The sequence below is a fragment of the Oncorhynchus mykiss genome, chromosome 1 (genome assembly GCF_013265735.2).
Source record: "Oncorhynchus mykiss isolate Arlee chromosome 1, USDA_OmykA_1.1, whole genome shotgun sequence".
Taxonomy (NCBI): domain Eukaryota; kingdom Metazoa; phylum Chordata; class Actinopteri; order Salmoniformes; family Salmonidae; genus Oncorhynchus; species Oncorhynchus mykiss.
In genome coordinates, this window is record NC_048565.1 from 47,316,036 (window position 1) to 47,340,098 (window position 24,063).

Sequence of the window (24,063 nt, forward strand, 5' to 3'; positions counted from 1 at the left end):
TGCTGTCCTACATCCAGGGAAGGTGAGCATACCTCAGTAAAACTCTGTGTGCACTCTGTGTTCCCTGTCTTTGTCCAGGTAAATCCCTCCCCCTTGCTGTACTGTACCTCAGCTATAACTCAGAGAGGGATGTGTCAGCTTTGAATGAAACCTAATCCTTCTTCTCCTTCACTTGCACCCCCGGGGGCTTCGTTTGGCCTGCTCTCTCTCTCTCTCTCTCCCCCCCCCCCCCCCTCTCTTTCTCTCTGTATGGTGCTCAGGTGTGCTCTTACATGCTGAGACTCCATGTCATTACCGCTCTAATCACAGTCAGGGTCTGGAGCAGGTAAGCGCTGATTCTGGAAGCGTACAGGGAAGACTGCTCATACTGTAAGTACTACTACTGTCTGCGTTATGATATGAGAAAGCTACTGTAACGTTGCACCGATCTTATGATACTGATCTGTAATAAGCTTTGAATGGGACATGCGTTTGGTTCTTGAATCATCCCTCTTTTTTATCAGATACTCTATTGGGAAATTGGCTTGAGGCAAATCTGGTGCAGTAGATCACTTATCAAATATAGGTATCCCATAGATCTCAAATCTAGGTTTCATACTATTTTCCCCCCGAGTTGTTGGCAGTCATTTGGTGTGATGTATTTGAGATAAGACGTCTTGTTTCACTGCCTCTTCGAGGGCTTTTGTGGGACATTCATTCGATTCACGCAGTTGGAGAAGATCATATGGAAAACCATATTCTGTTTTCATGCAATTAGCGATAACATAATGCCAAGGAAATATGTACATACTTTGTTCTACAGTACACTGTCCATTAAAACCTACATTATTGCCAACAATCTTTAATATGTGATGTTAAATGACTGCTTGATGTGCATTCAGGCAATGTCAGCTACATTATGTTGGTTAGCTGGCTTCACGTTAAATTCTAGCGACTGTTTTTCACCTGAGATTTGAGTTACTGTATGGATTGGTTCCACGATGCAAGTCGAAGCATAGCCTAAGAGTAAATCCGCATACTATCTCTTGAGGCCCATACATTCCCATTGAGGTTCATTCCTCCCTTGAGGGTTCACTTTTGCAGGGAACAGTGATATACGGCATTGTACATTCCAATGTAGTCCCTTGGGCGTATTATTTTGCTGCCATGCATTGAAAGTCTCCCATTGTGAATTGGCTATACGACCCACGATGTGAGAAAAGTAGCCCATACAATTAGGGAGACGGTCAAATCAGTCACACCACCAACGGTATTTGCAGCCGAGCTAATATCACATCACCAGAATGATCGGAATATTTCCTGATGAAGCAAATGGCTTCTGTGGTATGTGTAAACTTGACTGTTGCAGCCACGTTGTGTTTACAATACATTGCCTAAACATGTGGTGGTTTAGGATTATTAATTTGATCACTCTTCTGGTGTTGAGAATTTTCCTGCGCTGCAGCAAAAGGCAAATGATTTACATAAATTCACTGAAAACCCACACTAACACACAGTTTCATGTGATAAACAGCATTGCACTTTGCATGTAGCCTACTTTTGTCCAGCTAATAGCCTAACCACCGATCAAGTAACCTTTTGGACTAAACGTTCAAATCCTATTGCTGCAGGATTATCTTGCAGGTAACTGCCAAAATAGAGGAAACACCAACATAAAGTGTCTTAATAGGGTGTTGGACCACCACGAGCCAGAACAGCTTCAATGCACCTTGACATAGATACAAGTGTCTGGGAACTCTATTGGAGGAATGAGACACCATTCTTCCACGAGTAATTCCATCATTTGGTGTCTCTCATACTGTAGGTGTTCAATTGAGTTGAGATCTGGAGACAGAAATGGCCATTGCATGTGGTTTACATAATGTTCGTGCTCATCAAACCATTCAGTGACCACTCGTGTCCTGTGGATGGGGGCGTTGTCATCCTATATGGGCATAGCCATGATAGCCAAAATAATGGCCTGCCCTGCATGTCTGGACCTATTTATCAGCATGTTGGTGAAACCTTGATTTATCTCTGATAACGTGAATACCCTCACCTACTTGTACTGGTAGAAAGGTCCAGAACATCAACTCTCCACTCTAAGTCTCTGTTTAAAAAAAAAAACTCTGTTCATTTCAGCAGTTCATGTGTTGTTCAATGTCTGACCTATGACCAAAACCTGACTAATTACATTTTGACAGACCCTCTCCCTCCCTTCTCCTTGACAGTGATAACCACTTTGGCCTGGTTCACTGGACCCTTGTTCATTCTTGGACTAAAAAGCACCTCCATTAGAGCATCTCTATTGAGTGTTGCTTCTTTGTCAAGGAATAGGCTTAATCTGGGTCCAAGTGAACTGAACATGGTGACTCTGTCTTCAAAGTCAAATCAACGTTTATTGGAAATGCTTATGTTTCTAGCTCCAACAGTGCAGTAATATGTAGGAAACATATTGTGTTTTCACACTCTGGGTTGTTTTCTACCACTCAGTAGGTCTGGCAGCCAACGACCTGCAGGATGGTTTCTCTGTTCCTGCTCGTGTGTAAGTCGCATGCACCTTCCTTTGGCACTATTTGAATTGATGACAGGCAAATCACATGTAGCAGAAAAGGGAAAAAACAGATCCTCAGAGCTATTTGTTTCAACAGGGGCAGGATTAAATTGTCTTGTTTTTGGCAGGAAGAATCTCTTTGCCATTATAGTCCATGAGTCCTCTTTTCCACAAGCGTGTGATCACTTGCTGCACACCGATGGAGAATATTTCCACTTGCTGGCACTTGCTTTCTCTTGCGGGAGACATTTTTATTTGCATATTTTCCCTAATATTCAACATGGTGGATATCATTTCAGTCATGTATGGACAACTTCACTATCGTCAAGTAGAAATGTTGAGTGTTATAAAAAGTGACTTTGGTCGTCTAATGAAGTTGTATTATTTTAGTTTTTTTTATTTGTTTTTATTTCTGTTGAATAAAATAATTATTTTCTTAAAGGCCCCATCAAAGACTGCATGTCTTTAAAACAATTTGTAATTGACTTAAAATGTTTACTTAGAAAATGAAAAGAAGAACAACATCTGGCTTGTGTATGATTACAGTGTCTGGATATAATCAACAGCACACAAGTCTTTAATAATGACCTGTAATGTTTACATATGGACAGCTTACACATACTGTAATTATAGTCAAATTGTCTATCCTTTTGTCTGGTTCACTATGCTGTTCATTTGTGAGCATAGGGTTTAAACCCTTCCAAAACAAATAGCACAATGCTCATAATATTATCTTCCATAATCTAGCTATTATAGTGCAGCCTTGACATCATACTTTTTCATTCGGAATCCTGTCTTACATTTAGTGTTAATCTATAATCTATAAACAAACACGAAACAGGTTAAAGCAAAAGAAAAAATGTTTACTTTCTTGATGCCTCTGACAGTTCAGTTTCTCTGTTCCAGTGCTGGTACCCGGGGCCCTCCTCCAGGAAGACTGTGATGTCAACTCTTGCCACCCCCAGCTGGGGGACCTGATGGTGGGCCGTGCTGCCCAGCTCTCCGCCTCCTCCACCTGTGGACGGAACGGGCCCCAGAACTACTGCATCCTCGGATACCTGGAGGTCAGGACTTAAACCTTGATAGGGGGGCTCTGTGGTGCGCCGTTCCTAAATACAAACTAGAGACGTGGTGTTGAAGGCTGTGTTGTCTGCATATGTTTACCTGTCTCTCTGTACACAGTAGTAATGTCCTAACAGAGATGTTCCACAAACGCAGACAGACAGATTGACAAACGCGTGCAGGTACTATAGCTGTGATCCCACTCAAAAAGACATCAGGCTTGCCAGTACCAGGGTTGAGGAGTAACTGATTACATGTAACCTGATTACAAAAAACTGTAACGTTCATCAGTGAATTTACCAGCAAAAAATACGGTAATCAGATTACAGATACTTTACAAAACTAGATGATTACTTATTTGATTACTTTTAAATTCAAAAAGGATGTTGGCGAGAAAAAATAAATACATTGACGCCTTAGTTTTCTCTATGAAATTTAGCTCAGCATTGAAAAAGTTTGCAAGTGTAAGTTTATTTCACCTGAGTGAGTCTGACCACAAGTCAGCGACCGCTATGATGACACACCAAATGCGTTTGATGGATCCTTTTTGTCTTCTAATGCTTCTTAAGGGAAAAAATAATCCAAAAGTAACTATCAGATTTAGAAAAAAACGTGGTAACTAGTAACTGTAACTGATTACATTTAGAAAGTAACATACCCAAACCTGGTCAGTATTATCTACAGAATTTCAACAGGCTTTAAGCCAGACGTTGAAGGTTAGAATAGTATATAAAGTGTTGTTTTAGAACAACTCTCTCCGTTTGATTGACAGCTCTGTGGCTCGCCCTTAAAATGCCTCTCACTGCAGACGTGTCTTGATCTGCTACATTTATAGGTCATTACCTGTCTTTTCCCTGAACATGCTCTGGGACTAATTTCTCTGCTCTCGCTATGATGATTGCGTGTATAGTCCTCTTGCTTCCCCTTCCATTTTCTGTCTTTTTCACTATCTGCCTTTCTCCCTCACTTTCTGTCTCTCCTTCTACTTATCCTTTTCTCTCTTGCAGCTCTTCCCCCTGTTCTCCCTTGACAGGGTGATAGGTATGTGGGGTGTGTTCCTCTTTTGCATGTCATTTTCTAGTTCATTTTGGTTATTTTATTTGATTCAATTTCTTATTAGTTAGTCAGAACAGATGCATGACAAATGTTGTTCTCTAACTACCGATTGACAGTTGTGAACAACAGTAGAGTCTTAAGGTGCCCTCTGGTTCATACCTTGTCAAGACTGAGTTGATTTAATGGGATTATTCCATTGTTTGTGAATCCTTGTCCTCACACGCCTACCATCGCAAGGAAGTTCTATACACTTTAGTATGATTTGTGGTCTTATGGCTTTATAAGTTACTTTTGTTTGTAAAATACTGCCTCCTTTTTTTTTGGGGGGGGGGGGGGGGGGGGGGCAGTTAAGAACTAATTGTAGAACAAAAACTGCAACTTAATCGCTCACTCAGTTATTGGAGTTGTTGCCATGACAAACCAATTAGATGTGTAAAACCACTCTTTCATTTTGAGTAACAAAATGGAAAATGTCCCTTTTTGTCTCTCTCAGGATGAGCAGAAGTGTTTCAAATGTGACTCCAGGCAGCCCTACAACCTCTACAACAACCAAAACAGCCACCAGATTGAGAACGTCATCACCACCTTTGGCCCTGAGCGCAAGATGAAGTGGTGGCAGTCTGAGAACGGTGGGTCTCGCTCCAGATGTTGTTTGTATGATAGCCAGGCCTGGGTCAAAAACATAATGTTACTTACGTGAAAGTATTTGAGGTGAGCTTTAGCCTGAGTACCGACAGGGCGAACTACATCACGTGAAAGTATTTGAGGTGAGCTTTAGCCTGAGTACCGACAGGGCGAACTACATCACGTGAAAGTATTTGAGGTGAGCTTTAGCCTGAGTACCGACAGGGTGAACTACATCACGTGAAAGTATTTGAGGTGAGCTTTAGCCTGAGTACCGACAGGGTGAACTACATCACGTGAAAGTATTTGAGGTGAGCTTTAGCCTGAGTACCGACAGGGCGAACTACATCACGTGAAAGTATTTGAGGTGAGCTTTAGCCTGAGCACCGACAGGGTGAACTACATCACGTGAAAGTATTTGAGGTGAGCTTTAGCCTGAGTACCGACAGGGTGAACTACATCACGTGAAAGTATTTGAGGTGAGCTTTAGCCTGAGTACCGACAGGGTGAACTACATCACGTGAAAGTATTTGAGGTGAGCTTTAGCCTGAGTACCGACAGGGTGAACTACATCACGTGAAAGTATTTGAGGTGAGCTTTAGCCTGAGTACCGACAGGGTGAACTACATCACGTGAAAGTATTTGAGGTGAGCTTTAGCCTGAGTACCGACAGGGCGAACTACATCACTTGAAAGTATTTGACGCATGTATTTAAACCAAGTCTGATCATATCAAGAGGTGAGCAAGAATGCTCCAACACCTTAAGAATGGCTCGGCTAGAGCTTACTATACGATGACAGCTATGGGAAATCCCTTTTTAGGGACTTTTGGACTACACCTGATACAAAAGACCTTGTCCTTGACACCAGTAAATGTATTCTTACAACATTCCCTGATACCACTATCCATCCATAACTGTAGGGGTTCATCAAGTCAGTATCCGGCTGGATCTGGAGACTCTGTTCCAGTTCAGCCATCTTGTCCTCACTTTCAAGGTATCTAACACCCCTTGTCTAAGACCTCTCACAGCCAAACCATAACACAGTGTTCTTAACCATTTTGGCTTTGTCTGCACTGCCACTTCCTGCGGTGTGCTAATATTTCCTTTTGTTGACCTTGAAGAGTTTCCGTCCTGCCGCCATGCTGGTGGAGAGGTCCAAAGACTACGGATACAGTTGGAAGGTGTTCCGTTACTTTGCCGAGGACTGTGCCTCCCACTTCCCCGGGGTCTCACAGGGGCCGGCTGACAGCACCGATGACGTCGTCTGTGACAGCAGATACTCTGCCTCAGAGCCATCTACTGACGGAGAGGTGAGATACACAAACACACACGCGTTCACATTTTGGTCATTTAGCAGACACTTATCTAGAGTGGCTTACACACACACACACACACACACACACACACATGTAAAACGCAATAACCAAACTTATCTGTGATTCCATTGCAGGTGGTGTTGAAGGCTCTAGATCCAAGCTTTGACATAGAGAACCCATATGCTCCCCATATTCAAGGTTAGACACAGCTCCCATACTTTTCATTGCATTATTACCATTGGTGGAACAATGTAGAATTATACATATATTTAAAAAATAAAGATAAAAACACACACACTTTCACCCATTTGAAATGTTCTCCCCTTCAGAGCAGATCACCTTGACCAACCTGCGGGTCAACTTCACCCATCTGTTCACCCTGGGTGACACCCTACTGGGGCGGAAGAAGAGGAACCCTCAGGAGAAGTACTACTATGCCCTGTACGAAATGGTGGTGCGCGGCAGCTGCTTCTGTAATGGCCATGCCAGCATGTGTATGCCCGTGGATGGCACCCGGGGTGACGTCTTAAATGAGCCTGGCGTGGTGAGAATGGCGCAGAAAGGGAATGTAGCAGTTGTACTGTATCCATAATGGCCACATTGAATCCTGAACGGGTTTTTTGTTCCTTATTTTTTCGTTTGTTTCTTCGAGTATTGTTTACCGCCGCGTATATCTCTGATCTTGCTCTCTTAGATTCACGGGCGCTGTGTATGCCAACACAACACTGTGGGCACAAACTGTGAGAGATGCCAGGACTTTTACAACGATGTCCCCTGGAGGCCGGCCGGCCAATCTGACCCACATGTCTGCAGAAGTAATGCACTTTTAATGGGCTATTTACTATTTGACTGGTGTTTATGCATGAATTGACTGGAATTCAAACCCGAGATGCTTATGTGGAAAATAGTATAATTGGGAGTGTATTACATTGTATAAGTATTAAATTGGTGTTTGTTTCTTCACTTAGGGTGTAACTGTCACGGTCATTCGGAGACGTGTCACTTCGACATAGACCAGTACCAGGCCAGTGGGGGGGTCAGCGGGGGGGTGTGTGACGGCTGCCGACATGACCGCATGGGTCCCCAGTGTGAACGCTGCCGACCCTATCTCTATCAGGACCCCCAGCTCTCCATGGAAGACCCTCGGGGCTGTATCTGTAAGTCAGCTTCTAGCAGGTTTAGATCTAGATTGGGCTTTTGGTCTCTGCAAATAATCTGCCAATGATTTATATGAAGTTGTCCCTGTAAGTCTTGTACTACTCCCATGAAGTGCAGTCAAAGACGCCTGCATTGATGTCATCCTATATGAAGCTGTGCATCGATGACATCATTCAATCTCTCTCCATCCTGTTCTAACGGTGGATCTCATTGGCTCCCTCTGCTCCAGCATGTGACTGTGACCTGACGGGATCCCTGGATAACGGCCTGTGTGACCCCGTGTCGGGCCGCTGCGTGTGTAAGGAGAACGTGGCGGGGGACAGGTGTGATCGCTGTAAATTTGGCTTTTACGGGTTCAGCCAGGAGGACCCCACTGGCTGCCAGAGTAAGAATCTTTACCAAGAGCCAGATCTGCTTGACTCATTCTATATCTATGGTGGCCTCCCTGTGGTTCATCCCCTCTCTCTGATTGGTCCTCTGTGTTTAGGGTGCAGGTGTAACTTCCTGGGTAGTGTTCTGACTCCCTACCCATGTGACCAGGTGACAGGCCAGTGTGTATGTCAACGCTTCGCCATGGGACCCCTGTGTGACCAATGTCTGGTAGGACCATGTGTCCATGACAACCAGTGTTGTAGCGATGGAGTTGCTTCTTTCTGCCACATTTATTTTGATTTAGCTCTCACCATAAACTTACTGCCACCAAACTTACTGCCACCAACGACCTGATTGATTGATCTCTCTCACTCTCTCGCTCTTGCTGTCTCGCTCTCTCTCTCTAGCCAGGTTACTGGGGTCTGGGGAACACTGTACACACCTGCTCACCTTGTGACTGTGACCATGGAGGAGCCTACAGCAGCACGTGTGTAAAACATCATTGTACAGTACATAATGACTTCTTAAAGTGGCTGTCCAGTGAAAATCTCACAATTTCACTCATATTTTAATTCATTATAGGTCATATTTCATAGAAATCTAGACAGTTACTTCATATATATATTTACACTACGGTTCAAAAGTTTGGGGTCACTTAGAAATGTGCTTGTTCTTGAAAGAAAAGCAAATGTTTTGTCCATTAAAATAAAATGAAATTGATCAGAAATACAGCGTAGACATTGTTAATGTTGTAAATTACTATTGTAGCTGGAAACGGCTGATTTTTAATGGAATATCTACATACAGTGGGTCAAAAAAGTATTTAGTCAGCCACCAATTGTGCAAGTTCTCCCACTTAAAGAGATGACAGAGGCCTGTAATTTTCATCATATAGGTACACTTCAACTATGACAGACAAAATGAGGGAAAAAAATCCAGAAAATCACAATGTAGGATTTTTTATGAATTTATTTGCAAATTATGGTGGAAAATAAGTATTTGGTCAATAACAAAAGTTTATCTCAATACTTTGTTATATACCCTATGTTGGCAATGACAGAGGTCAAACATTTTCTGTAAGTCTTCACAAGGTTTTCACACACTGTTGCTGGTATTTTGGCCCATTCCTCCATGCAGATCTCCTCTAGAGCAATGATGTTTTGGGGCTGTTGCTGGGCAACACGGACTTTCAACTCCCTACAAAGATTTTCTTTTGGGTTGAGATCTGGAGACTGGCTAGGCCACTCCAGGACCTTGAAATGCCTTCGTTGCCCAGGCGGTGTGTTTGGAATCATTGTCATGCTGAAAGACCCAGCCACGTTTCATCTTCAATGCCCTTGCTGATGGAAGGAGGTTTTCACTCAAAATCTCACGATACATGGCCCCATTCATTCTTTCCTTTACACGGATCAGTCGTCCTGGTCCCTTTGCAGAAAAACAGCCCCAAAGCATGATGTTTCCACCCCCATGCTTCACAGTAGGTATGGTGTTCTTTGGATGCAACTCAGCATTCTTTGTCCTCCAAACACGACGAGTTGAGTTTTTACCAAAAAGTTATATTTTGGTTTCATCTGACCATATGACATTCTCCCAATCTTCTTCTGGATCATCCAAATGCTCTCTAGCAAACCTCAGATGGGCCTGGACATGTACTGGCTTAAGCAGGGGGACACTTCTGGCACTGCAGGATTTGAGTCCCTGGCGGCATAGTGTGTTACTGATGGTAGGCTTTGTTACTTTGGTCCCAGCTCTCTGCAGGTCATTCACTAGGTCCCCCCATGTGGTTCTGGGATTTTTGCTCACCGTTCTTGTGATCATTTTGACCCCACGGGGTGAGATCTAGCGTGGAGCCCCCGATCGAGGGAGATAATCAGTGGTCTTGTATGTCTTCCATTTCCTAATAATTGCTCCCACAGTTGATTTCTTCAAACCAAGCTGCTTACCTATTGCAGATTCAGTCTTCCCAGCCTGGTGCAGGTCTACAATTTTGTTTCTGGTGTCCTTTGACAGCTCTTTGGTCTTGGCCATAGTGGAGTTTGGAGTGTGACTGTTTGAGGTTGTGGACAGGTGTCTTTTATACTGATAACAAGTTCAAACAGGTGCCATTAATACAGGTAACGAGTGGAGGACAGAGGAGCCTCTTAAAGAAGAAGTTACAGGTCTGTGAGAGCCAGAAATCTTGCTTGTTTGTAGGTGACCCAATACTTATTTTCTACCATAATTTGCAAATAAATTCATTAAAAATCCTACAATGTGATTTTTTTTCCTTCTCATTTTGTCTGTCATAGTTGAAGTCTACCTATGATGAAAATTACAGGCCTCTCTCATCTTTTTAAGTGGGAGAACTTGCACAATCGGTGGCTGACTAAATACTTTTTTTGCCCCACTGTAGGTGTACAGAGACCCATTATCAGCAACTATCACTCCTGTGTTCCAATGGCACATTGTTAGCTAATCCAAGTATATACTTTTAAAAGGCTAATTGATCATTAGAAAACCCTTTTGCAATTATGTTAGCAGAGCTGAAAACTGTTGTTCTGATTAAAGAAGCAATAAATCTGGCTTTCTTAAGACTAGTTGAGTATCTGGAGTGTCAGCATTTGTGGGTTCGATGACAGGCTCAAAATGGCCAGAAACAAATAACTTTCTTCCGAAACTATTCAGTCTATTCTTGTTCTGAGAAATGAAGGCTATTCCATGCGAGAAATTGCCAAGAAACTGAAGATCTCGTACAACTGTGTACTACTGCCTTCACAGAACAGCGCAAACTGGCTCTAACCAGAATAGAAAGAGGAGTGGGAGGCCCTGATGCACAACTCAGCAAGAGGACAAGTACATTAGTGTCTAGTTTGAGAAACAGATCCCTCACAAGTCCTCAACTGGCAGTTTCATTAAATAGTACCCACAAAACACCAGTCTCAATGTCAACGGTGAAGAGGCGACTCCGGGATGCTGGCCTTCAAAGACAAGAACATTTATAAGTGACCCCAAACTTTTGAACAGTAGCGTATATATTTTTAAGTCTTGGACAGAGCTGAAAGATGGAGAAGAGTGTGCTGAAATAGCAGTGGGCCAGATTTGAACCCATGCTGCAGCAGTACATGTGCACTGGAAGCAGCTGCCTAGACCACCTAGGCCACACTAGACCTTTACTTCACTTAACTGACGTAACACCTGGGTTTTTTTTCAGTGAGGTGAAACACTCCTCATCAATCCCATCTGTCCTACTCAATACATTTCTACGTAAACATTCTGAACGTTTCACCTCTGAAACAGAATACACCCCAGGCTAAGCATGTTCTGTCTTGCTCCCTTGTCCAACCTGATTGGCTGTATCTCCCTGTCTGTTATGTCCACAGGTGCTCTTCATTGGACGGACAGTGTCAGTGCCTGCCAAACATGGTGGGCCGGAGCTGTGGTGATCCTGCCCCGGGACATTTCCTGGCTGCTCTAGACTACTACCTGTATGAGGCAGAGAACGCTGCCCCACTGGAGGGAAAAAGCTCCTCCCCTCTGGTGAGGCCTGAGTATGACATTTGACCTCCAGCCTTGTGGCAAATGGCTGTGGATGGAAAGCTTCAGTGTCAAACTTTTGATATTGGATTTTGGCAGCAATTCAAAAACACTAAGTTGATGTCTGTGTGTGTTCCTCCCCCAGTTGAAACCCACAGACCTGCCTGTGTGTGAGGAATACTACAGACAGCAGGGCTATGACATCAAATATCAAAATGGCCGCTTGGTCCTGACCAGGAGAAGCAAAAGACAAGCCAGGAGGAGAAGACAGGGACAGGTACTAGCAATGGCTCAATACCTTACTTACACAGTACTGGCGTAGTACTAATTAGTAACTAACACTGGGTTTCTTTCCATCAGAGGTCCATTCCCCTGGACCCAGGCTCAGCCCTCCAGATTGTGCCCCGGGAGAGGACACCAGATGTACCAATCACTTGGACCGGCCCAGGATTCGTGCGGGTCCTGGATGGTGCTGGGCTTAGGTTCACTGTGGACAACCTCCCAGCGTCCCTCGACTACCATCTAGTCATCCGCTATGAACCAGAGGTGAGGGCAACGATAGCAACTAAAAACAAATCTGAAACCATGGAAACACGCTGTAAGTGTTGTGATGTGTGTTCGTGTGAAATCATTTCTGTGTGAGTTTGAGCTTGTATTTATTGTGCCCTCAAAGTTGGACACTGTGCTTACTTTGTTCTCTGAAGTCGCCAGATGACTGGATGGCCTCTGTGAGCATTGTTTCATTATTGGCTGGTGACGGAGGTTGTCCCACTAGCCCGAAAGGGGAGAAAACCCTCACCATACCTGGGGCTGCCAGGTAAAAGACAACTGCACTCATTAACATAGTATATCACCAATATCAACCTGAGGTCACACCCGAGGTGAATTGTGCAGTATTTACCCCTAAGTCTGATAACATTATGATTGTGTGTTTGTCCCCAGGGTTGCCATTTTGGATACGCCTGTGTGTCTGAACGCGGGAAGAAGATATTATGTGGACATCACTTTTAGGAAGCAGCCCAATTCTAACCCTCAGTCCAGCTCACATACCCTTGTCGACTCAGTGAGAATACCATCACCTTATCATTTCTATCATAATATCATTTGTCATGGGAGATGTAGTCTTCTGAGGTACCCCGGTTAAACCCATGAACTTCCTGTTTCTAGATGGGTCTGATCCCTAAGATGGAGTCTGTGCAGGACTTCTGTTCGCAGAGTGAGCTGGACTCGTTCAGAAGATTCCGCTGTTTTGAGTTGGCTGCTGAGCAGGAGACCCTGCCTGATGTGTGTTATGGCCTCATTGGAAGCCTGTCGGCTCGCATACACAACGGTGCCATGCGTGAGTAAAGCCTGGCCTACACTAAACAACATCTCAACAACAACGCTATCACAGTGTACACTGTGGGTATATACTCATTCTGGCAACAGAAATCAGCACTTGTTTTCAGCTAGATTTGAGCTCTGAGCCCTGAGCGAAGGTAAGAGACTTTGAAAAAAGCCAAAGTGTGTATGGGTAATGCCATTACCTGTGTCTCCAGTTTGCAGGTGCAACATTCAGGGTTCTCATGGCCCCTACTGCAGTAAATTCGGAGGGCTCTGTGAGTGCAAGGCCAACGTGGTTGGCCGCTGCTGTGACTCCTGCGCCCCCCTGAACTTCGGCTTCGGACCCAACGGCTGTGCACGTATGTCACCATGACAAAGGCTTCCTATGGTTACATTCTATGGTTACATACCATAATATATACTGTATATATATATGTGTGTGTTTGAAAAGGTGCTGTGAGGTCTTTGTTGTGTTTTGATTGTGACCAAACCTTTTCCTGAACAAGAAAATATATTCTCTCTCTCTCCACCCCACCTCCCCTCCTCCAGCCTGTGAGTGTGACCCTCGCGGTGCAGTGGCGGAGCTGTGTGACCAGGTCAGAGGTCAGTGTCCGTGTCGTATGGAGGTGGGCGGGCGACGCTGTGATCGTTGCCTGTCTGGGTACTACGGCTTCCCACTGTGTCGGCCCTGTAAGTGTAACGGCCTGGCTGAACTGTGTGACCAGGACACTGGAGCCTGCCTGGACTGCAAGGAGCACTCCACCGGATACAATTGTGAGAGGTGAAGGCTCTTTCATTCGTTTATTCATTTCCCTATTAGAATCAACCCATATATATAGCCTGGTTCCATATCTACGTGTGCCGACTCCTCTGATTATCATTCTTTCTACAGTCACATATCTGCCAGTGTGCAGTGCACACAGTGTCAATCAGACTGAACAATGAATGTTGTGTTTGGTTGCTCCAGCTGTGTGGAGGGTTACTTTGGTGACCCAGTCTCCAGGGAGCCCTGTAAGCCTTGTCTGTGTCCTGACACTCAGTCCAGTGGACGGTTCTTTGCCAGCACCTGCAACAAGGACCCAGAGTCTGGTAGCCTGACTTGTGACTGCCTGGCTGGACACACAGGTGTGTTTGTGTGTTCCTGCATGTGCACTCTTTTCAACATTTGATGAAAGCTACTGGCTACTGGCTGCTCAATACTGAGCTTTGAACCACGTTTCCCTCCCCGCCCACATTCCATTCAGGTCTCCGCTGCGATGCCTGCTCCGCTGGTTTCTACGGCGACCTGACCGCGCCGGGCGGCGGAGGCTGCGACGAGTGTCTATGTAACAACAACATCGACCCTGCTGACAGTGACGCGTGTGACAGTGTGACGGGCGAGTGTTTGCGTTGCCTCCACAACACCCAGGGACCCCGCTGTCAGAGCTGTAAGCCTGGCTACTATGGAGACGCACTGGCCCAGGACTGCAAAGGTATAGCAGGGACACACAGTATCAAAATCCCATGACTTTGGATATGATATGTGGCTATTTATGTGTGTTTTACTGTCTTTATTTTTGTTTGCGTGTTCCCCAGAGTGCTCCTGTGACCGGCAGGGAACGGATGTGACCCAGTGCCCTCTGGGCAGCCCGTGTTTCTGTGACCCGCTGACGGGTCAGTGCCCGTGTCGGGCGGGCGCGGTGGGCACGCTGTGTGACGAGTGTGCCACCGGCTTCTGGAACATTCAGGGAGAGTCCGGGTGCCAACCGTGTAAATGTGACCCTGCTAACTCCTTCAATAACCACTGTGACAAGGCATGGCCTCTATACTCCCTAGCACTTAATTTGACATACTTGGATAATGGATAAATAAAGATGCGGTTGAAGTCGGGAAGTTTAAGTGCATGACACAAGTAATTTTTCCAACAATTGTTTACAGACAGATTATTTCACTTATAATTTCACAATTCCAGTGGGTCAGAAGTTTACATATACTTAGTTGACTGTGCCTTTAAACAGCTTGGACAATTCAATGCTACCAAATACTAATTGAGTGTATGTAAACTTCTGACATATTATTCTGACATTTCACATCCTTAAAATAAAGTGGTGATCCTCACTGATCTAAGACAGGGCATTTTTACTCTGACTAAATGTCAGGAATTGTGAAAAACTGAGTTTAAATGTATTTGGCTAAGGTGTATGCAAACTTCTGACTTCAACTGTATACAGTCAGGTCCAAAATGATTGGCAACCTTGTTAAAAACCTCTTTGGGCTGCAATCCCGTTAACGGGATGATATGACAACAGCCAGTGAAAGTGCAGAGCGCCAAATTCAAAACAGCAGAAATCTCGTAATTAAAATTCCTCAAACAGACATGTATCTTATACCATTTTAAAGGTAATCTTGTTGTTAATCCCATCAGTGTCCGATTTCAAATATGCTTTTCAGCGAAAGCACCACAAACGATTATGTTAGGTCACCACCAAGCCACAGAATAAACACAGCCATTTTTCCAGCCAAAGAGAGGAGTCACAAAAAGCACAAATAGAGATTCATTTTATCACTAACCTTTGATGATCTTCATCAGATGACACTCATAGGACTTCATGTTACACAATACATGTATGTTTTGTTTGATAAAGTTCATATTTATATCCAAAAATCTGAGTTTACATTGGCGCGTTACGTTCACTAGTTCCAAAAACATCCAGTGATTTTGCATAGCCACATCGATTCAACAGAAATACTCATCATAAATGTAGATGATAATACAAGTTATACACATGGAATTATAGATATACCTCTCCTTAATACAACCGCTGTGTCAGATTTTTTTTTAACTTTACGGAAAAAGCAAACCATGCAATAATCTGAGACGACGCTCAGAAATATAATACAATTAGCCGCCATTTTGGAGTCAACATAAACCAGAAATTACATGATAAACAGTCCCTTACCTTTGATGATCTTCATCAGAATGCACTCCCAGGAATCCCAGGTCCACAATAAATGCTTGATTTGTTCGATAATGTCAGTTATTTATGTCCAATTAGCTACTTTTGTTAACGCGTTTGGTACACCTATCCAAACGCTGGTGCTGGTCGACCATTTCTTCGGACAAAAACTTCAAAAAGTTATATTACAGGTCGAAGAAACATTTCAAACTAAGTACAGAACCAATCATTAGGATGTTTTTATTATAAATCTTCAATAAAGTTCCAACCGGAGAATTGCTTTGTGTCTTGAGGAGGAACGGAGCGCAGGAAGATATCATGTGCTATGCGTGTGACCAGGAAATGGCTCTCTGCCAGTAAGCTGACTCATTCCCCTCTTATTCAGTCCCACAACACAGTAGAAGCCTCGTTTCTATAGACAGTTGACATCTAGTGGAAGCCCTAGGAAGTGAATATTCATTCATATCCTAATGTGATTTCAATAAGGAATACCAACCTCAGATTTCTCACCTCCTGTTTGGATTTCTTCTCAGGTGTTTGCCTGTCATATGAGTTATATGAGTTATGTTATACTCACAGACATCATTCAAACAGTTTTAGAAACTTCAGAGTATTCTATATCCAATACTAATAATAATATGCATATATTAGCGACTGAGACTGAGGAGCAGGCCGTTTACTCTGGGCACCTCTCATCCAAGCTACTCAAAAGTGCCCCTGCAGCCATAAGAAGTTAAAGATGAGCAAAAAAGACTGCATAAAATAATAGTGCAGATACTGAGCTATATTGTATGCTCCACATTTTTTGGGAAAATTATATTTTATAGTATACTAATACAATTGCTCGAAGAAAGATTTTGTTTAAAGGGGAGGTCAAAACTACGATTTTCCTGTGTTTTATATACAGTGTACAAAACATTACGAACACCTTCCTAATATTGAGTTGCACCACCTTTTGCCCTCAGAAAAGCCTCAGTTCATTGGGTCAAGGACTCTACAAGGTTGTGTCAAGTTGGCTGGATGTCCTTTGGATGGTGGACCATTCTTGAAACACACGGGAAACTGTTGAGCGACTGTTTATACCTACTACCATAAACCCGTTCAAAGACATTTAAATCTTTTGTCTGGCCTAAATGGCACACACACACAATCCATTCCTGAATTGTCTCAAGGCTTAAAAATCCTTCTTTAACCTGTCTCCGCCCTTTCATCTGCACTGATTTGAAGTGGATTTAACAAGTGGCATCAATAATGGGATCATACCTGGATTCAACTGGTCAGTTCCTGTTGAACATTCATTGTTCCTGTTGTTTACACTCAGTGTATATTTCCACGCTGAGGTTGGAATAATATTGTGAAAATGATGATAATGCACTTTTAGTGTATGTGCTGTTTGAAAAGACTGCCTGAAATTTCAGTTTGTTTGGCTGGGTGTTTTTTTTTCTTCACCAGGTGTTATAAGTTAATAGACCAACAACAGAGATTTTCCCCTCCTCTCTGCCAAAAACAGCTAGTTTTCAGGTAAACACATCCTTCCCGTTAGGCTCCTCCTCTGGGGTTTGTGGTATATGGCCAATATATCACTTCTAAGGGCTGTGTCCAGGCAGCTTTGCGTCGTGCCGAAGAACATCCCTTAGCCGTGGTATATTGGCCATATACCACACCACCTCGTGCCTTATTGCTTAAATATACACTGAGTGTACAAAACATTAGGAACACCCAGGTGAAAGCTATGATCCCTTATTGATGCCACTTGTTAAATCCACTTTAATCATTTTAGATGAAAAGGAGGAGACAGGATAAAGAAGGATTTTTAAGCCTTGAGACAATTGAGACATAGATTGTTTATGTGGGTGAATGGGCAAGACAAAAAAAGTGCCTTTGAACGAGGTATGGTAGTAGATGCCAGGCGCACCGGTTTGTGCCAAGAACTGCAACGCCACTGGGTTTTTCATGTTCAAGTTTCCCACGTGTAACAAGAATGGTCCACCACCCAAAGAACATCCAGGCAACTTGACACAACTGTGGGAAGCATTGGAGTCATCATGAGCCAGCATCCCTGTGGAATATTTTGACACCTTGCAGAGTCTATACCCCAACAAATTAAGGCTGTTCTGAGGACAAAAGTGCAACTTGATACTACGAGTGTTCCTATTTTTTTGTATGCTCAGAGTCTATAAAACACAGAGAAATCACGTTTTTGACTGCACCTCCCCTTTAAACAAAATCCCTTTCTCTGAGCAATTGTATTAGTGTACAATAAAATAATAATAATAAAATGTAGCATACAATATAGCTCAGAATTTGTGTTATTGATTTTATACAGTCTTCTTTGCTCATCTTTATCAAGGTTGCCAATAATTATGGACCTGACAGTGTTCTATACTATTATATGTCAAAGCATGGTACAATGAGATATGTATTTGTCCGAACTATATGTCTTCATACTTGACTCTTTAGGTGACTGGTCATTGCCAGTGTCGTACTGAGTTTGGAGGAAGACAGTGTAATGAGTGTGGGGAAAATCACTTTGGGAACCCTGACCTGCAGTGTGTTTGTAAGTTGTGGCCGAAAGTGATTATTGATAAATGGCTAAGTATTGGGTCTTTTAGATTCTAGCACCTCAAAGAGAGACAATAGTGTTTCAGCGTAAAATAATAATGATTGACACTTGTCCCTTCCCTCCTTATCACGTCTGCGTAGCCTGCGATTGTAACATGGAGGGTACCGACCGCCCCGCCTGCAACCCATTGACGGGTGAGTGTCTGTGCCGCGTTGGTGTGATGGGCATCTTCTGTGATGAGTGTGCCCCTGGGTATGACCAAGTCTTCCCCGCCTGCCTCCCGTGCCACCCCTGTGCCGTCCTGTGGGCGGACAACGTCACCGACGTCCACCGTGCCGCCCAGAGGATGCGCACCTTCATCCCTCCCCCCCGCGAACAGCTGGAGCCTGGACACAGTCGTCAGTTGCAACGAATGCTGGAGATGCACTCCAAGCTGGACTATCTGGGGAACCTGACAGGGAGATCCCTACCTCGGGTGAAAGACGTGGAGAAGCTGTGTGTCATAATCTCGTATGTAAACAGCATTTCTGAATATTGAGCCATGAGGTGAAATGATTTACACTGTACGTTTAGCAGTCATCTTGGAGCTGTACATATTTTTCTTCCTCACAGGAAACTCAAAGACTCCATAGACCCCAACGCCATCATCGTGGACTCATCATCTCTTCTGAACACTGAGATCGACAACATCCACCACGAGTTCAAGATGCTGTTGGATAACTTAAGGAACAAAATCGGCGAGGCTCCAAAACTAGATCTAAAAGAAATGCAGGGTACATAGGGCCATATTGTTTACAAAATAAAATGGAATTCACTGTAACTTCACTGTGTGTAGAGAGCAACTCTATATAATGTAATGTGATCAAATGTAAAGGGTTTCTGATTTGTGTGGACGTTTATTTTGATGCTGATCCAGAGGCCCTGGAGAAGATCCGGAAGCAGCATGCAGACTTCATGGCTGATGAGAAGAAGGTGAAGGAGGCCGAGAGGGCCCTGGAGAACTCCATGGACACACGGCAGGAAATCAAAGACCATCTGTCCAGCTGCAGCATCTTGGGAGACATGGAGGGGCTGGAGAAGAAGGTCAAGGCTCTGAGTGTGGCCAAACTCAACAAAAACGTGAGTGTCCCTTATTGTAGTGCTTGCACTGCATGCATCAATAGAGTGATGCGTTAGCGTGAATGGCAGTCTGTTTCAATTGTTGCCAGCACCATTTTGGATGTCAGGATATAAACCATGTTACACTCTTTGGCTCCTCCTAGATCTGTGGAGGCCCAGGCGATGAGGAATGCTCCAAATCAGAGTGTGGGGGTGCGCTGTGTCGAGACTTCCTGGGACAGAGAGAATGTGGGGGTCCTACGTGCAAGGGCAGCTTCCCTGTGAGCCACAATGCCACAAAAACAGCTGAGCAAGTAGAGAATGACCTTATCGACCTGCTCCAAAAACTAAAGGACTCCAAGATCAAGGCATGTTCCCAAATACTTATTTCTGCTTTAAAATGGAAAAATATATATTTAATACAGAATAGTATATGACACAAGTCTCAATCTCTCCTGTTCAGATCAATGAGGCCAAACAGGTGACCCAAGGCACTCATGAGCAGGCAGAGGAGCTACAGAAGAAGATCACTGACAGCAAGGAGAAGTATAAGAGGGAGAAGAATGACACCAAGGACCTCATCAATAGGGTCAAAGACTACCTCACAGGTCAGTGTGATTGTTGGCTGGATATAAGCTTGAACTGTCCATGTAAAGATCCCTTAAAAATGTGATTTGTTGACTTGACTTGTGTGGCCGACTTCTCTGCTAACAGATGAGATGGTGGCGCCAGAGGACATAGAGAATTTGGTCAAGGTTGTTCTGGCCATCCAGCTGCCGGGCTCTCCGGACGACATCCGCTCCATGATCCAGAACATCCGGGGCGTGCTGACCAACTTCATTGAGTTCAAGGAGGATCTGAAAAAACTGAAGGACCAAGCCAAGACAGCCCAGGACCTGCTGGAGAAAGCTCAGGCTATCAGGTTAGCCAGTACCATGTTTTTTATATGCGTAACTGTCACATTGTACAAACCTGCAGGCTAAATGACCATATTTGTACCACGGTTGTCAATTCATTAGGGACAGAACCAGGGCTATTGATGTTACGGATCTCAAGAAAACCATCACGGACACTGAGAATACACAGGACAGGGTCGCGCAAGACCTGGAGAAGGCTAAGGAAAGCCATGGCGTGGCGGACAAGATGATTAAAGAGGTCATTCTCTCTTAACACCTTCCGACTCGCTCTCTCTCTCTCTCTCTGTCTCTGTCCCTCTACCCATTCCTGCTGGTGCGTATTTCTATTCGTCTAAACATCCATCAGACTCTTTCTCATAACTTGATCTATTTGTCATGGCCCCCAGATTGAGAAGAAACTGAACAACATAGAGACTAACTTGAACTCTACTAGAACTCCAGAGATGCTGGAGGAGATTGAGGTTCTGAAGAGCAAGACCGAGATGAACAGAGAGCAGGCGGAGCAGGCCAAAGCTGATGCAGATGCAGCCATAGGTGCCACTACTGACGCAGAGAAGGTACGTCGTCTCCACTTGATAACCACTACTCACTGACCACTTTGGTACGATGTCGTGATAGTGTGAGTATAATGCTAAATAGGTATGGGTTTTTGTTTTTCTCTGACTTATTTGCCAGGGGCTTGACAAGGTGACTGCGCTGTTTGATAGGCTAAAGACGGGAAACACAAACCAGACCAATAATGAAGCGGCCAACGAACGCCTGAAGAACATTACTGTGGAGGCAGAGAAAGTTGCAAAAGACATCCGAGATAAAATTCAACAAATTGACGGTACGTCTCAGGACTTTAAAACAGAGCTAACCTACTCCTATCCCGTAGAGCCACGAGGTATGCAGGCTTTTGTTCCACACCAGCAGTAACACACCTCTGTTTCAAAGAATTGACTAATCATGGTCTTCATTTTCTCTTTGTTGCTTCAGACTTGGAGAAAAAGATCCAAGACTTCATCAGAAACAAAGAGGACAAGGCCAAGGAGGTTGCCATGTTGCTGGAGATGGTAGAAGCCCTCCAAAAGGAGATTACTGCGCGTGTGGATGGTTACATTAACTGTACCTCCTAACACCCCCAAGGTGGATCAAGAGATGATTCAGGGTCACAGACATCTGGACCGCTGCGCCACAAAAGGCCCTGCATCTCAGTGCAAGAGGTGTCACTACAGTACCTGGTTCGAATCCAGGCTGCATCACACCCGGCCATGATTGGGAGTCCCACAGGGCGGCGCACAATTGGCCCAGCGTCGTCCGGGTTTGCCCGGGATAGGCCGTCATTGTAAATAAGAACTTGTTCTTAACTGACTTGCCTAGTTAAATAAAGGTTCAATAAAATAAAATAAAAAGCTCTTGAGTTTTGCGGCTGAATTTGAGAGTGTAGTTCTCCTAACGCTCCACAGGGAGGCGTTTGGTGATCATGAAACTGACAGTTGAGAGAGAGGGCTCTTGTGTGCTCGTTCTTTACTTTATCTTGTAATACACATTATTATTTTACCAACCTGACCTACTTATCTGCTTACATGGTCTAATGTGAAAAAAGGGGGAAAGTTTTCTTGCTGACCTTTTTCAGGTTATTCTACCTCTACATTCTACCTCTACTCTGCATCTACATTCTTTCCAATCATTTTCCAGTTTGTACCCTGGTCTTTGGTGGAAGTAGACCTCTTTGTAAGATTTGACAGGTCTTTGTTGAGCTTGTTATTGGCCTGAAACAATGTTGCCCCCAGCCTGGCTTAGGATGTGATGAGATTTAACACACTCTCAGGTTTGGAATGGGTCCCAGCTGGGTTTGGAATGCGTCCATTTGTCACTACTCTGGCCCGGAATGTTCACTCTCTCTTTGCCTTTTGCACAGGTGGGCATTAAATGTACATTGTCAATTTTGTAATTGACGTGTAAAATCCCAAATGTCAGTTGCATTAAGCCCCCACATCCACTATAAGACCCCCCCTCTCGGTTTTACTCTCTCTGCCTCTCTTTCTCTCTCTCCACCTCTCTTTTACTCCCTCTACCTATTTCTCTCTCTACCTCTCCTTCTCTCTCTACCTCTTTCCAGCTCATTGACCATGCTTTGTGGTGAGGAGAACACACCACTTACTACTAATGTCATTTCCATCCAGCTGTTAATGGCTAACTGCCATGCTTGTTTTGCTTCAGTAAGACTCTGTGCTCTATACAATTGACCTGAGTTAGCAGCCTTTATTGCCAGATTCTAGATCTGTATATGCTTTAGCCAACTCTTCTGACTGTCAGACTAACGACACGACAGAGAGGAGTTGGCTAAGAAAGCATAAACAGATCTCGAGCCAGGCTACAGTATTTACATAGTAGCATTGAATTATACGTTTCTCCCAAAAGTCAAATGAAGTTGCAGAATGTGGGTATGAAATAAAACCGGGTACCTCACAGGTAGAAATGATATGGCTTTTCATCAAAGTAAACGCGTGGACATGGACGGAATGCGTATGAACAATCGCTAGGGCTCTTGTTTGCTCAAATCCTAGTGAGTGGTGAGTTCCATCTCATTCCTCCCAGGACACAGTCAGTCCACTCACCGCCGGGAACGTGTCACAGACGGGTCTGAATCCACTCCCTCCCCCCTGGTTGTGTTTTTAGACGGGAGGAATTCACAGACCATTGATTGCTCTGCCTGATTGAAGGTCGCCACTGGTTCGTGTGATGCAACTAATTACAGAAGAGGGCGGTGGTTATTTGAGAACCTTTTAAACCTTTTAAGGTTTTTTAGTTGTGTTTGTTCTTGAATGGACAGATTGTGCTATGTTTAGCCCGTCAGTGGTATTTCTTACCATGGATTATTAGGAATTATTTCAGAATGAGAGATTGCGTTCACTGTATTAGTGTCATTTAACAAAGGCCTACATTTATTTTTTGCAAATGAGACCCCTTTTCTGTGTTGCAAGACCAGTCGCATGTCCCTTCAGGTATCATACGTCTTTGTTATTTTCAGCAGTAAAACAAGGAATGGTTCATGAATACCACAAGTATGTTTTCAAAGCCATGTGATGCGGTCAATCAGTTCTTTCTTTCTTTAATGTGCCTAGTGGATGTGAACATGGTCTAGTTTCTTTGACTCAAAAATCTTATTGAATCTGTTCCCACAGTCCCCCTCTGTCTTCTCACAGGTAATTGAATGAGGACATCTGGCCTGTTTCTTCTCCAGCCTTCTGAACTTTTGCAGCAACATACCGTGTTATATAATTATGGTGGTAGGTTATTCACCGTAGGTGATAGTTCAGTCTTTGGCGCTAGCCTGTCATTACCAACAACAGTACAGGAAAGTTACAAGGGAAAACGTTACAATTTGAGATTCAAAGGACAGCTCCAATAACAGGGTGGGACATGTGGGGGTGGTGGTACATGTGGTGGTGGTGGTACATGTGGTGGTACATATGGTGATGGTACATGTGGTGGTGTCGGTGGTGCGTGTGGTGGTGGTACATGTGGTGGTGGTGGTACATGTGGTGGCGGTGGTGGTACATGTGGTGGTGGTACATGTGGTGGTGGTGGTATGTGTGGTGGTGG

General features: G+C 44.2%; 1 protein-coding gene across 2 annotated transcripts; it reads left to right on the top strand.

Annotated features, from left to right (window-relative positions):
• Positions 1-262: 262 nt before the first annotated feature.
• lamb4 (laminin, beta 4) lies at positions 263-23,964 on the top strand. Of its 2 annotated transcripts, none has more exons than XM_021603401.2 (35): positions 263-369; positions 2,473-2,524; positions 3,440-3,597; positions 5,145-5,280; positions 6,197-6,270; positions 6,398-6,586; positions 6,727-6,790; positions 6,922-7,136; positions 7,287-7,407; positions 7,561-7,749; positions 7,980-8,135; positions 8,238-8,350; positions 8,530-8,609; positions 11,482-11,638; positions 11,781-11,912; positions 11,996-12,181; positions 12,340-12,452; positions 12,578-12,698; positions 12,803-12,974; positions 13,174-13,317; positions 13,508-13,739; positions 13,926-14,083; positions 14,203-14,430; positions 14,534-14,751; positions 18,355-18,451; positions 18,598-18,967; positions 19,070-19,230; positions 19,374-19,576; positions 19,720-19,923; positions 20,019-20,163; positions 20,270-20,477; positions 20,575-20,710; positions 20,859-21,029; positions 21,148-21,301; positions 21,451-23,964. In XM_021603401.2, exons 2-35 carry the CDS (start codon positions 2,500-2,502, stop codon positions 21,588-21,590), a joined length of 5,370 nt encoding a protein of 1,789 aa, XP_021459076.2. In that variant the 5' UTR covers positions 263-369; positions 2,473-2,499; the 3' UTR covers positions 21,591-23,964. The 2 variants fall into 2 exon arrangements, with proteins under 2 accessions (XP_021459076.2, XP_021459085.2); XM_021603410.2 differs by having other exon boundaries at positions 280-369; positions 2,476-2,524.
• The last annotated feature ends 99 nt before the right edge of the window (positions 23,965-24,063 follow it).

Excerpts from the sequence above, each read along its gene's own strand:
- lamb4 (XM_021603401.2), top strand. The coding sequence starts at position 2,500 with ATGGTTTCTCTGTTCCTGCTCGTGT. Across the intron at positions 7,750-7,979 it reads AGACCCTCGGGGCTGTATCT|CATGTGACTGTGACCTGACG; the intron begins GTAAGTCAGCTT and ends CCTCTGCTCCAG. Across the intron at positions 14,431-14,533 it reads ACTGGCCCAGGACTGCAAAG|AGTGCTCCTGTGACCGGCAG; the intron begins GTATAGCAGGGA and ends CGTGTTCCCCAG.